This window comes from Pezoporus wallicus, unplaced genomic scaffold (assembly GCF_028554395.1).
Source record: "Pezoporus wallicus isolate ANWC-B61680 ecotype Strahan unplaced genomic scaffold, APGP_CSIRO_Pwel_v1 contig_8341, whole genome shotgun sequence".
In the NCBI taxonomy this organism is placed as follows: domain Eukaryota; kingdom Metazoa; phylum Chordata; class Aves; order Psittaciformes; family Psittacidae; genus Pezoporus; species Pezoporus wallicus.
Window position 1 is genome coordinate 2574710 of NW_026638083.1, and position 13656 is coordinate 2588365.

A 13656-nucleotide genomic window follows, 5' to 3' on the forward strand; every position below is an offset into this window, starting at 1 on the left:
TTTTCAAGACATTGTACCCAAGCAGATATCACCAAAGGGACCAATATCTCAACACGCTCAAGTCACGCTGCTGCAGTAAAACCATCAGCCTTTGGTCTCCTCTGGTCTCTGTGTGGAACAACTCTTACCCCCTTCACACAAAGCCCCTGCAGCTCCTCTTCATCGCTCTGCCCTAAGATCCCCCCTCCCCATGCTGGGCACTGCCCCCCCACCCACCCAGGACACCCAAAGCAAAGCAGGGTTTACAGGGAAACATCCCTGGGTGACTCCCATGGTTGAGACTCACCTTCTCTCCAGCAGGACCAAGAGGACCAGGATCGCCATTGGGGCCAGAGCGACCTTTGGGACCTTCAGGACCATCCTCACCCCGGGGGCCAGGAGGCCCAATTTCCCCCTGTTAGTGACAAGACAGGTATTGATGGGGCAGACGGGTCCCAGACCCCATGGTTGCTGACAGCAGTACCCTCATGGCTGCAATCCATCACAGACTTACCCGGTCTCCTTTGATGCCCATATCCCCTTTGAAGCCAGGGAAGCCATCTTCACCCTAGATAGTGAAGAGGTGAAAGCACAGACAAGGTGTATAGATGAAAAGAAAGCAAAAAAAGCTTCTCTAGCCTCACTGTATGGCCCCTACCCAGGGAGGACAAGATTGGGTCCCTGCACTGCCCATCACATTGGCTTCTGTAAGCCTTTGGTGCGCACAAATGAACATGAAAACCCAGCCAGGGTGCGACAGGGAGGTCCCAGAGGGGTCAGAGCAGGTATTCCCTACATCCTATCCTGGCTGCAAGTCAGGAGCACAGATTTGGCCCGATGTGACTGACACCACTTCACCAGCACCGAGAAGCAAGCACTTCTGAAGTACAGCTGGGTTTGTTTTCACGGAGGATGTTTTACAGCACGCTTTGAGGCAACCTCCAGGACAGCGGCAGTCATTTCTTTCAGGCAAGCAGACTTAATTGCAGAGCTAAATCAATAATGTATTTCATTCTACAGCAAACCTCTGGTAGGCAACGAAGACACGGTTTCCAGAAAGACTTTTGAAGTCTGGAAGGTCCCTGCCAGGATTCCCTAAGCTAAAACTGTGCTGCGCTGACGAATCGCTGCGGGCAGGAAGGAAGGAACATGGATCTGTTTATGGGACCAAGGAAGGTTTTTCTCCACCACCTGGCAGAAACAACTGCATCCTTGGACCCACAGAGATAGACTGAGCTGATTCTCTTATTGGCTTGGGGTTTACAAGCTGCTCTGCTGACCAGCACATCCCCTGCACCACTGCCCTGCTGTAACACACCTCAAACCCTTCAGCTCCACTCCATCACTCCAGCTCCAAATTCTGTCATGGGGAAATCATCCCGACACTGCCCCTGAGCTATAAGTGACGGCTGGACACAACAAACAGCTCAAGCACTCCCTGGTCCAAGCCAAGATGTGACACAACATCACAGCAGGCCCCAGCACGCACCCTCTCCAAAACCAAAGAGGAGACCAGTCCTTTGGGTGCTCAGCCCCTGCTCCCGAGAGAAACCTCTTGTGCAGGATAAAAGGTCACGGGGAGCATCCTGAGGGACCAGCCTGCAAAACTGCTCAGAGGCCACAGAAAATCAATGCAAACATGCAGTGATAACTCACCTTTTCACCTTTGGTGCCTTTCAATCCACGAACACCATCTGCTCCCTTGCAGGAGATAAAACAAGATGTTACACACGTATAGGTAAGCTTAAGAGTGAAGAATCATTAATCACAGTGATTTGTGCTTCCTGTGATGTTGACAGTGGTATCTCTGCAAACTGTGATGCTCCTAACACACTGCTAATCAAATATCAGCTGCTGATGTCCAGCTGATAACCAGCGAGTACCTTATAGTCACAAGCTTGACTTGGTAGGTGGGGTTGGTGGTTTCTGCCCAGGAGTTACGTTTCCAGGGATAAAACTCACTATGAAAAGCTTTTCCAACAGCCCACTCCCACAGATGCCTTGCTACGTGCTGAGATCACTCAAGCATTCAAATTAAAACCCATGCTTGAGCTGTGCACGGGCACCTGGGAAGTGAATCCACTTTGAGCACACTGTCAGAGATCTCTGTGCCGTCCTGCAGCACCGTGTCCAACACGCCAAGGGTCAAGCCTAGCTCTTTTCTTGCCATGGTTCTCGTGTCTGTGTGCGCTGTCTTTCATAAAGCACATTTAGGGACCAAAACGTGGAAAAAAGCAAAGGCAACATGACCAGTGTGGGCATTCATGACATGGCGCAGAAGCCCTCCAAAGCTTCACCAAGGCAATCAGCCGCGGTGCTCAGCCCAGAGGTGCTGAGTGTGGGCAGGATCTGCCCCCTGCTATTGCCACCAGCCCAACCTGCAGGATCCCCAAGCTTCCCATCCATGCTGCCTCTTGGGAGCCAACATCACCCTTCAGCACCTAGCCCAGCTGCACTGGGCAATGCAGCTCTGACAGTGAATAGAAGCAGCTTTGGTTGTTTTTTTCTCTGAGTACCAGTATTTTGCTTGGGGTAGTTTAAATTTGTTCTTCCCTTCAGCACGTCAAGAAAAAGTATAATTAAAAGTATATCAACATTTGTGCAGCAGGACAGGGTCTGGTGGGAGCTCCAAGTTATTTACAGCTGCAAACCCAATGAGACACATATTTCTCCTGAGCTGGAGGCTTGTGCAGTTAATAGAACACTGCTTGTAGGAAGCAAAACCTTGTCTGTACTCACTATGGGTTTGGTGCACGACTTCCTGTAGATCACTCTAATGTGGAACAGTTCCAGTTTAATGGTAAACACAACAGCAAACCATTCCCTAATGCACCACTACATCTCAATCTGCAACCTTGCAAAAAATGAGATGGAAGCTCGTGCTGGCTAAATACACCCCTTTAAATTTTGAAGGCAGAACAGCAAATGGGTCTCTGCTATTGAAAAAATATACAAGAGAGTTTAAGGAGGCTTCACTTCACCCACAGTCCGTCCCCAAGCTGTGCTTGTATCTGCTAGCACAGATTCCTGCGGATTCATTGGACCTTTGGGATGCAGGATGCATCTGCACCTGAACTAATACATCTTGATGGGCATAACGGCCACTACTGAATGGGGAAAAAAACATCCACAGCCTTACCATCAGCATGTGAGTGCTGCATGCAGCAGGAACAAGGAAAGGGCTGGAATTCAATCCAGTGAAAGAGCACATTGCTGAGATGCATCAGCTTCATCTAACAGGGTCTTGGTCAGGAGCATGAAAAGCTTGCTTTGTTTTAGTAATGGGCTTCTTTGTTTTATTAACAAGCCTTGTTAAAATCTTCACATTCTGGCCGAGATTTACTTTGCTTGTAAACTGGAAACGACCGGAATGGGCCTGAGCCATGCTCAGGAATAATGAAAGAAATCCCTGCAAAGCACTGAGTGATGCTAGGAGGGGTTATTGAAGAGCAGGGGACTTGCAATCCTCATGGCCTGGGAGAAGATGATGGACCCTGAGGTGGTCCTAAGTGCCCTGGTAGGGCATCTGCATCCCCCATCAGTGTCCATCTCCAGCACGAGCTGGAGAGCTCCAGCTGAACAGGCAATGCCATGGACACTGCTTCTGTGTCCTCCTTACCTTGACTCCACGGGGTCCTGGGTAACCGATGGGGCCCTGAGGACCTGGTGGACCCTGGGGTGGAAGAAAGGCAAACAAGAATAATGTCACAAATCAACACGAAGGTGCAGCAATAAGGAAAGTGTGTGCAAAGCACATATCCCAGCCATGCGGCTGCTTTAGACCGGATGGAAATGACAGCAGCCATCCGAAAATAGCTCAGATTACCAAGAGCACTACAGGAACATCACCTGGAGCAAGTGCACAGGGCTGAGCCAACGGCAAAGATCCAAACCATAGGAAAAGGGGATGAGAAGAGGCAGGGTAGCAACAACTTGTGATAACAGTGATTTGTGTTTTGGATTAAAGAAAAGAGTTCTCAGAGAGGAAGACCATGTTCTGCTGTCTCCCCTCTTCCAAACCGTGCTGGTTTTGCAGTAACACAGCAGAGCTTGCAATGATAATGATCACAGAGAGGGGTTATTGCCTGAGGCACAAGCCTCGGAGTGATGTCCTTTGGCCTGAGCTACATGGGACAGGAGGTGCTCACAAAGCTCCCTTCTGGCACTGCAAATCCCCAAGGACACCAGGAGCTGTGCTAGACCACGGTGCCTGATACGTGCCCTGAAAACGCTCCTGCTCACCCTCACTGCCATGCTTACACCTGCAACTGAATCATGCTCTTCACTGAACCTGGCTGGCTTTTATTTTGCTCAGTTCCTAACTAAACGAGACCCCTGTACATCTCCCAGCCTGACACAGACCCCTGTACATCTCCCAGCCTGACACAGACCCCTGTACATCTCCCAGCCTGACACAGACCCCTGTACATCTCCCAGCCTGACACAGACCCCTGTACATCTCCCAGCCTGACACAGACCCCTGTACATCTCCCAGCCTGACACAGACCAGCTTTTCCAGCCTCAGAGCCCATGGGTCCAACAGCACCCCAGAGCTTACGGGAATGCCGGCTGGAAGAGACCCGCAGCACCAGCAGCACCCCGAAATCACCTCACTGATGTTTGCTAAACCTCCCCCAGCACAGGGAGCACCAGCACAAGCACTCACGGGCTCCTCGTACCCTGCAGAGGCTGATGCTTGAACTCCCAGCCCTGGGAGATGCCAGACAAGCGGCTGCAGCCACGGGTCGTGGTCCCTGCAGCACCCGAGCCCGGCTGGGGCTGGCATCCACCAAACCCAACTGCTCCCATCAAAGACAGATGCAATGTTTTCCAACCGAATGGGATGCAGCAGGAAGGCAGGGAGTCAATCTCCCGACAGACGGATGCTCTATAATTCCTGTATAATTCAGGGCCTCCAGCCTCCGGCAGTATTCTCAAATATATTGTTAAAGCAGGGGTTTGAGGGGGGGAGGAAAAGGGAGGCCGGGAAACACAACAAGAGTTATTTTCTTCATTCCCTGCACACGAAGGATATTTATTTGTGTCTGGTTAAGGGAAGGGTCCCTTCACAGTTTCAGTTTTCATGTCTGCTGCGTTATGGAGAGCTGCCTGCCAGGAAAGCCGGGAGGAGCACAGGGAAGCCCAGCCCGAGCACCAGCAGAGACTCTCAAGAGATGAAACCTGGGCTCAGCTCCCAGATCTCAACCAGGTTTGTTTCTTGTCACTGCCACTGACCCACGTCCCCCGGCTGCCCGGCCATCCCCGCAGCCCCGTGGACATCTGTCCCCCTGCAGCCACAGCGACCTTCCCCTTGGCAGTGATGAGGGCCACGTTGACACCTACCTGACTCCCCTTCTCTCCAGGAGGACCTTCCTTGCCAGGGTGACCCTATTCATAAAAGAGACCAAGAGGAAAAGGGGTTTAGTGCACATCTGGTGCTCCACAGCCAACAGCTCGTTCAGGCAGCTATGGTTTATCTGTAAGAGAAGCACTGCTCTCCAGGAAGCTCTCCCTGATGCAAGCAGCATTCCTCTGAAGGAATGACAATCCAAGGGTGGGAAATGTCATTTTTCTTGCCATGCTTTCCATCTGCATTATGGGATGTGGCTATTTTATCACTCTTAAATCCAGGTGCCTCTGAGGTGTGTAAAAGTGAGATCAGGTTTAAAGGCCAGAGATTAAGACCGATTTCTAGAGCAAGGAGCAAATGATGCTTAAAGCAGGATTAGGAGGAAGCTGCAGGAATCCAATATTGACATGCAATTTCAGCCTGCTCTTATCACTGTTCCGCAGCAGTGCCCAGCGGCCCCGAGCAAGATGAGGACCACCCCGTGCTCGTGCTGCACTGTGCAGAAACATGCTCACACACAGGAGAGCATCCCTACCTCAGTGAGCTGCCAACCTGCTGAAACAGGGGGGAGAAACAGGAGGAGGGGAAAGAGAGGCCCCAAGAGATGGTGAGAAGTACCGAGTGCTGCACTGTGAGGCTCAGCAAAGCTTGGAGCAGGGACGGAGCTTCTCAACCTCAAACCCTTCAACCCAGCCTTGCAGGCTCACGTGCTTCACTAGCCCATGGTGCACCCCAGGGCGGATGGGTGCAGGATCAGGCCCCCAGCCCCAGTGCCAAGAAGAGACCCAGGAGAGAACAACTTACCGGAGGACCATCAGCCCCAGGCATGCCAGGAAGACCAGGTTTGCCCAGTGGCCCCTAAAAGCAAATAATCAACACACACAATGGTTAGAGCCTCAGAACCTTGGAGGACGCAGCTTTTCAGACACAGGTCTCGCTCTGCCTAGCTGTGAAAGGCTGCAGAGAGGTGAACCTGTTGGCAAAGCTGCCACTGGTGTAGGGAGTCTGCTTATTTCTGTGGGCAGAGTTGTTCCAGCACCTCAGGATGCGGCAGTGTTAGTGCCAGCACCTTGTGCATACAGACACGACGCAGCAGTGGGAGCTCAACACCGGGGCACGAAGCATCAAGCTGTGTCCTGCCAAAAGACCAAATGCTGCACGTGTCTAAGGACAAGTTGCAAGATAATGCTCCCTTGCAGGAGAATTATTGATAACTGCAGCCCAGCACCAGCAGGGGTAGGTGCTGCTACCCTGCAGCAACAGCAGTGGAAAATCAGAGAGAGCTGGAGCAGGCAGGGAGGAGGTGGAGGGATCTTGGCTGAGTGAGCCAAACCCATGGGCTCTTCCCATTACCATCCCGCTCAGACTTCCAGGCATTTAGCCCACAGAACAAGATAATTTTCAATCCTCTCCTAGTGCTTTACCATCAAAATGTTTCTCTTAAGAGGGGAAATGAATGCAAATATTATGAATTAGAGGTAAACCGTGCTTTCTTGTCCCTCTTGTCTGGAACGAGAGGCATTAGACTTTCATAGGCACGGCTGCAAACAGATGTTGCATATGGAGCAAAGGAGCAGCTGAGGCAGCACACACATATCAATGGCAACAGTTGTCTGAAGCCAGAGCTCAGGATTTAAACGTACTTTCTCTCCTGGGGGACCGATCGCGCCTTGTGGACCTGGAAGACCCTGTGAAGAGAAAAAAAACGGGGGTCATTAAGGAACAAGTTATTCCTTCCAAATGCATCTTGGCAGTGCCAGAGCTGAGCATGATTCTAGTGCCTGACACGGCTGGGGACTACCCCAGGTCCATTCATTCTCAACATGTCTGTGAGAGACGATAACATTCATCTGCTGCCCCAGGGAGCTGCACCGCTCGGCCCCAGGATGGAAAAGGGATGCTCTAAGAGGTGAGACTTGCTGAGAGCTGTGGAGAAGGCTGGCAGCAAGGCCTGGACATCTCTGCCACCCATCTGGCTGCAGAGCAAGTGGACCTTGAGATCCTAAGAGTCAGGCATGAGCCACAAGATGTGACTTGGCCAAAGAGATGGCCTGGACCTGGGTCTGTCTTTGCCTCACGGGAGCAAAACCCAGGTGAGAACCAGGGGATGTGAAACTGGGAGTGTTTTCAGGGAGAGTTTGTGCCAGCGATGTATCATAAAGCCAATTCCCAGCAAACCTCCATAGTGCTGGTCCTGTCTCTGGTGGGGGAATGGCGCTTGTTCTAAACCATCATTCCTTTCCCCTACCCATGGAAAAGGAGTTTTCCTCTTACCTGAGCACCCGGGTTGCCCTGTTGTCCTGGGGGACCCGGCTCACCTTGAGGACCCTGCGAGGAGACAAGGGCAGAGCTGAAGGCAGCAGAGGTGAGAGCGGAGCTGGGGCTTCCTCCGGCTCCTGCCCCTGTGCAGCATCCCTGCACCCTCCCTAACCCCCTGCTGGGAGCTGAGAGCTCCTGGGAAAGGGAAGCAACCTCTCTCTGCAGGGGGACAGGAAGGGGGGAAACTCAGGGCACACTCACTTCTCTGCATGGACACGCAACCCAAAGGAGCTGAGCAGGGCTCTAACACTCCCTGCCTCTGCACTGGCTCTCGAGCAGGGAGCTCATTTCATCCCATCAGTACAAAGAATGAAGCACAAAGGTTTTTTTTCTTCTCAGTTAAATTACTATATTTTGATATTCATTAGAACAACACACATCTCAATGAAAATGTTTGATCTTTCATGGGGAAATAATGTGTAATTCCATCAGAAATTATAATAAATTAACATCCATTTGCTGCAGGAAGATACCCTCTGTGGTTTTCACAGGCTCTGGTAGGAATGTAGACCAGGCTACAAAGCAATTAGAAAATCTAATTTAATAGAGGCCATTTTACATTTCACTCTATATAATACCTCAACTGCCTGTAAAATTCGCAGTGAAAACTTACCACATTGCCCTTGGGACCAGTTTGTCCGTCCATACCAGCCACACCCTGCGGAAGGATTTAGGAACAGCACTAAGGACAGATCTTGGTTTTGCGCACCACAAAAGCAGAGAACTGGTCATAAAAAGAAACCCACAAAGACATGGGGAAGCCCTTTGGACCAGGGGGAAAGGGCACGGTTTTGTAAAGGTGTTTGGTAAAGCGGCCGATTTGCCCCCAAGGCGTGGAACAGCAAATGAAAAGGAAAAGCCCCATCCCTGGCAGTGCTCAAGGCCAGGTTGGACACAGGGGCTTGAAGCAAGCTGCTCCAGTGGAAGGGGTCCCTGGCCATGGCAGGGGTTGGAGCTGGGTGAGCTTTGAGGTCCCTTAACCCAAACCAGTCGGGGATTCTATGAAAAGAGCTCACTTGGGATGTGAATGCATCACTCAGTGAGGCAGCAGGTGAAGGCAATGGGGCTGTGCTGCCTTATGCCAAACCAAAAGGCAGCTGGGGTCAAACAGGTCCTGAGCATCTATTAATGGGGTAACAAGCACATGGTCCACTGGAGATGTCCTGCTGGGGCTTCCCCTGCCGCTGTTTTGCTCTGGGGCTGAGCAGGATACAGGCTGTAACAGGGTGCTTGTACATTTTGGAGCAGATCCTGAACCCTCATTAAATTTCAGCAGGGGTAGGAGCTCAACGTGAAGATGCCTTCGCATCCCAGGAGGGGTGAAGGGCTTTACAACGCTCCCCGTTACACACTGACCCCTTTAGCCCCAGCAGCAGCCTGGGGTTTGGTTTTTAAGTTCTGGGACTCCAGCGAGCTGCAGTGATTTACGGGAGAGCACCCGTGTCAGTGCTCCCAGCAGCGCACAGCAGACAAGGTGACTGTCTCCTGGATAAGAAACAGCACATTCTTCCCTTGGCTTTTGCCCGAAATACGAACAAACTGCTTCAAAGTCCCACCAGCCCTCAGGCAGAAGTTAATGGCAAAGCTGCTGTGTTAATAACTCTCATTCTTCCCTTTCAGCCTGAGCAAGGCATTAATATTTACTCAGGTGCCCCAAATCTTGAGCTGCTTTAAATGGACGTGACACCACTGAAAATGGGGGAGAAAATGGACTTGGAGCTTTAACCGTGTTTTTGAATACCATGCTTTTCATTGCACAGATGTGTGAGATTATGCAGCTGCATTATCTGCTTGGATGACTAACGGGAACAGGGTGTTTTGCCCGAGGAGGGCAGCAGCCCCAGGAACTCACCGGTGGCCCTGGGGGTCCTGGCGGCCCCTTTGGTCCCAGCAGTCCTCGGGGTCCCTGTTGGGGGAAGCAGATGGAATTAGTGATCCTGGAGCCCTCTGTGCTGCTGGAGCGGGATGAGCATCACCGGGGCTGGCACAGCAATGCCCCTGCTGCTTTCGCTGTCCCAGCAGCTCTCCTGGTTTACAAACCAGTAACAGATATCCTGTATGCACCTATCCTTGAGCTGCAAAGATAAATAACACAGGCACAGACACCTAGCATTCTAACCCTAGGATTAGAAGAAGACCTGCTTAAACCACCATTTTATTACTAATGTAATCATACTCCTGGGTTACCCTGTAATAATGCACACAACGACACAAACCCCTTCACAGCCAAGTCACTCCAGCCAGGGAGTGTCTGAAGGATGACCCGATGCTATTACTGGGGCAGTGGGGTGTGCATTCAAATTCTCCCCACATTTAATTTTTAGCACTGACACATCTGTACAACTCAGCAAGGCTGGGAAAGGTTTTCAGCCTGCAGCATAAATGTGCATTTCCAAAGGCATTTGGTTCTTCAGCCTTAACCACCCAGGACTCCCGGAATCACGGTGTTTCCTTTCCATTTCTGGCTTTCTCACCAGCTTTAACCTCATATCACCTTCAGGGAAAGGGGCAGGATGGAGCATCACACTGAATGAGCACAGACACGGCAGGGGACTTGTCTTCATTCAGTAGGAAGCTTTGCAAATACCAGCATCTCCTCTACCTGGAGCCTTCAGGGGGATTTGTAGTAAAAGGAATGGGATGGGGACCTGTGTGCCCTCAGCTGTGAATCTGGAAGCTCACAATTAAACACAGGCCCTTGCTTAAATGAGGGACCATAGGAGAACTCGGGACATTTACAAGGATGGTGCTTGCTCACTGTCCCAGAGCAGAATCATTCCTGACTGATGGGCAGTTTTATCTGTCTGCCCAAATATTATATGTCCCTCTTTTTATGATGCAGAGAGAACAGAGGAATTAAAATGAAATGGTACAGGATAATAAAGGAGACATTAAGACAAAGTCTGATCCTGGATACTGCAGGGATTCTGATCCTGGAAAAAACGCAGCAAAAATTGGATGCATCCACCAGGAAATCTGCCCCTGGCACCAGAGACCTTCATGGGCCACAGCCCGTGCTGATACTCTGCTGTATCACCCAGTGATGGGAATCACAAAGAAACGAGCAGGATGAGGAGAAACCAATTCTGAAGTCCCACCACTGCTTTCAGTTACCAATGAAATTGGGAAGAGCCTCTTTTGGCTGAGGGCAGACAAAGAGGCAAACGGGCACATTTAGGGTGTAGATATGACAAAAAGCTTCCCCTGGTGCCTTCATTCTTGGCCATCGCAGATATTTTTACTCGCATTGCTGAAATAAACATGACCTTCCCTGCATGCATTACCATCAGTTAAGTTCCTCTTTTGTTACTGTCTTACCTGAGCACATAAATGCTTTTAAGAAGTTAATAACCCAGAAGTTATTGCTTAGACATGTGCCAAGGAGACAGCTCAGTTGATTAATCTTTCCTAGAAGTTCATCAGACAACTTGTCTATGATTTAGTTCCAGTGAGTCCGTAAATGCCAGCCCTTCCCTTTCTCACATGAAGTGTGTCCAAATGTTCCCATCAGTTACTCCCAGGCCACCATGCTGGGCCTCAGAACAACAAAATAAGCCATTCTGAAAGCAAAAGTGATGGGAAATGGTAGATAACGTTCTTTTTGTAACAAAAGAAATGCATCTGGGATGAAATCAGCACCCAACAACTGTACTACACACAGAGATCTGCAGCCAGCCAGAAGCAGAGTTTACCATTGCCAATAAAGTAAAAAATAGTACTGGGGGAAAAAATGTATTTTTAGAGTCTCAAATTGACACCCCAACTGTTTCCTTTCAGGGGTAAGCTCCCTGAAAGCATTTGTTATGCTGCTGGTCAAGAGGTTTTTGTCCAACAGCACCTGCATCTTTGAACCTTACTGGTACCAAGCAGCTCCCTCCTGCTCTCGCGCTGCCTCAGCAGCTCTGGTGTTCACAGCACGGGGGGGCCAAAGCAGCCACAGACTGCAGGTTTCTGCAGTTTCGTGCACTGTGAGGTGAATATTGACCCCACTGAAGTCAGGGCTCAAAGTCCCCTCAAGCTCAGTCCTGTCAGGACTTAAAGGGAGTCACTGAGGACCTCAGCACCAGAAGAGCTGTCCCACAGAACCACTAAAACCACTGCTACCATGTCAAGACCTTGACCAAAGCAGTGCCACTGTACATCAAGGCAAAGGAGAAGATACTCACGGGTTCTCCAGGTAGACCTCTGGGTCCAACTTCTCCATCATCTCCCTGGTCAGCAGCGAAGGCGCAGAGGGAAATGGCACAAGAGACAGAACAAGGCAGTTATATTTCAGTCACATCACAGGTTTTTCACTCTTGTTAAACAGTATTCACACAGAACGCCAGCTTCCCCGGAGTAATAGAGGGGCAGCCGTGCATAAGGGAGGCCTCGTAAGCCTGGAGACTAATCCTGCGTGGGCAGAATTTAGCAAGGATTAGAACTGCTGCAGGGAGACGTCGTAATTCATGTCGAGGTTTATACAGATGGATTTTGGTAACAGAAAGGGCAGCGCAGAAACAACTCAGGGCATGTGAGTTAATAACCACAAGACAGTCCCATGCTGAACGACAGGCGAGTATGGCAGCAGCTCCCTCAATATGACTGAGCCAAATCAGAGCTCCTCAGATAAAGCAGAGGCAGCAAAGGGGTACCTCTTCATCCCTCCACTCCCTATCTCCTTCTGGTGCCCCATGGATCCCTCACGAGGATGACCTGGCTCTTCCCCTGAATTGCTTTTAAATCGCCAAACCCTGAGGCTCCCTATAGGAAATCAATGCCAGCAGCCAGCCCTTGTAAACCCTCCTCTTCTGCTGCCGAAATCCATGCTCTTCCTTCCAGCCATTGCCCTCGGAGCTTCTCTCCACACACCTCAAATGGTTTGTTTTGCTCTTTAGGATTAAAGTTCTCCCAACACTCGTTCTTCCCCCACAGGACGCGGGTTTGGTCTTTTCGCCTTCAAAGCATTTACAGCCACAGCTAATTTCTCCTCACAAGCTCGTGGCGAGGAATGTGTTATTATCTGTGCTTTCCGGAGGAAACAAACAGCCAGAGGTGGAGAGAAAACATCGTGGAAGGGGATTAGAGCAGGGGAAATCCATACACGCTCCTCTGGTTAAACCACAAGCTCCTCGCAGGCACTGCTTCAGCATTTGCAATCTCTCCCCTTAAACCAGCCCTTCTAGACCTACAACCACTTAATGTGAGCTTTGCTAAAGGCCTGTGACTATTGACTAAACAGCGTGGAAGGAGAAGGGAACAATTTAATCTTTGATTCCCTTTCAGTCTGGAATTTCTATTCCCCAAGCCTTGCTGCAATCTGCTGGGTCTTTGAACATCAGAGCTGATGCTTGCTCACCTGGAAGATGATCATTTTTCTTTTGTTATTTCATTCTTTTAAGAAGACCTGGCTTTTCTGAGCAGATCTTTAAACACAAATTCTCCTTTTCACTTCCTCTCCCACCTCCCTGCTCCCTCCCTCTCTCCATGGCCATCTGCAGCATCCCCAGGACACGAGGACCAGCAGCAGGAGACCGGCTGCTCTTGCCACGTCTCTGCCCGATGTGGCATCTGCTTCTTGTTTACAGCAGTCAGTTCTGAATTCAAAGGGATTCCCAATCCAGAGACAGACTTACCCTCTCCCCATCCTCTCCGGGTGCCCCAGGGGGTCCGTGGGGGCCTGGCTCACCCTATAAAGGGAAGGGAGAAAAATCCTCAGAGAAGGTGGACACACTCTGGCAATGGAAAACATTGGGGAACACTGATAAACCAGGTGATGGACGTGACTTTTCTGCCTGCCCTGGGTGCTGAAGGTGCCCTCACGGTTCCTTTCCATGTGCTCCCCTGTACCTGCTCGGGCCACGTGTGGGCTGCAGCATGGGCAGACTGATGGCCTCCAGGGTGAGAGTTCATGGGATTTACTGGTAACACTCTGGCAGGGAACGGGGAACTGAGCAGTAGCTCCTTCAGGAGCAGGGCTCTGGCTTTGCAGTTACTGCTTTACCCAAGCCATGCTATTCCATTTCTGG

The 13656-nt window shown here is 50.7% G+C and overlaps 1 protein-coding gene across 2 annotated transcripts in view; it reads right to left on the reverse strand.

Moving 5' to 3' along the window:
• The window catches only part of COL5A1 (collagen type V alpha 1 chain), a 131077-nt gene that overhangs the window by 36999 nt on the left and 80422 nt on the right, over positions 1-13656 (reverse strand). For both annotated transcript variants that reach the window (XM_057409164.1, XM_057409163.1), the window contains exons 19-30: positions 13264-13317; positions 11815-11859; positions 9501-9554; positions 8262-8306; positions 7604-7657; positions 6973-7017; positions 6134-6187; positions 5323-5367; positions 3599-3652; positions 1636-1680; positions 494-547; positions 287-394 (exon numbers count right to left, since the gene is read on the reverse strand). In XM_057409164.1, the coding sequence (XP_057265147.1) occupies positions 287-394; positions 494-547; positions 1636-1680; positions 3599-3652; positions 5323-5367; positions 6134-6187; positions 6973-7017; positions 7604-7657; positions 8262-8306; positions 9501-9554; positions 11815-11859; positions 13264-13317 (657 nt within the window). The remainder of the gene's footprint in view (positions 1-286; positions 395-493; positions 548-1635; positions 1681-3598; positions 3653-5322; positions 5368-6133; positions 6188-6972; positions 7018-7603; positions 7658-8261; positions 8307-9500; positions 9555-11814; positions 11860-13263; positions 13318-13656) is intronic.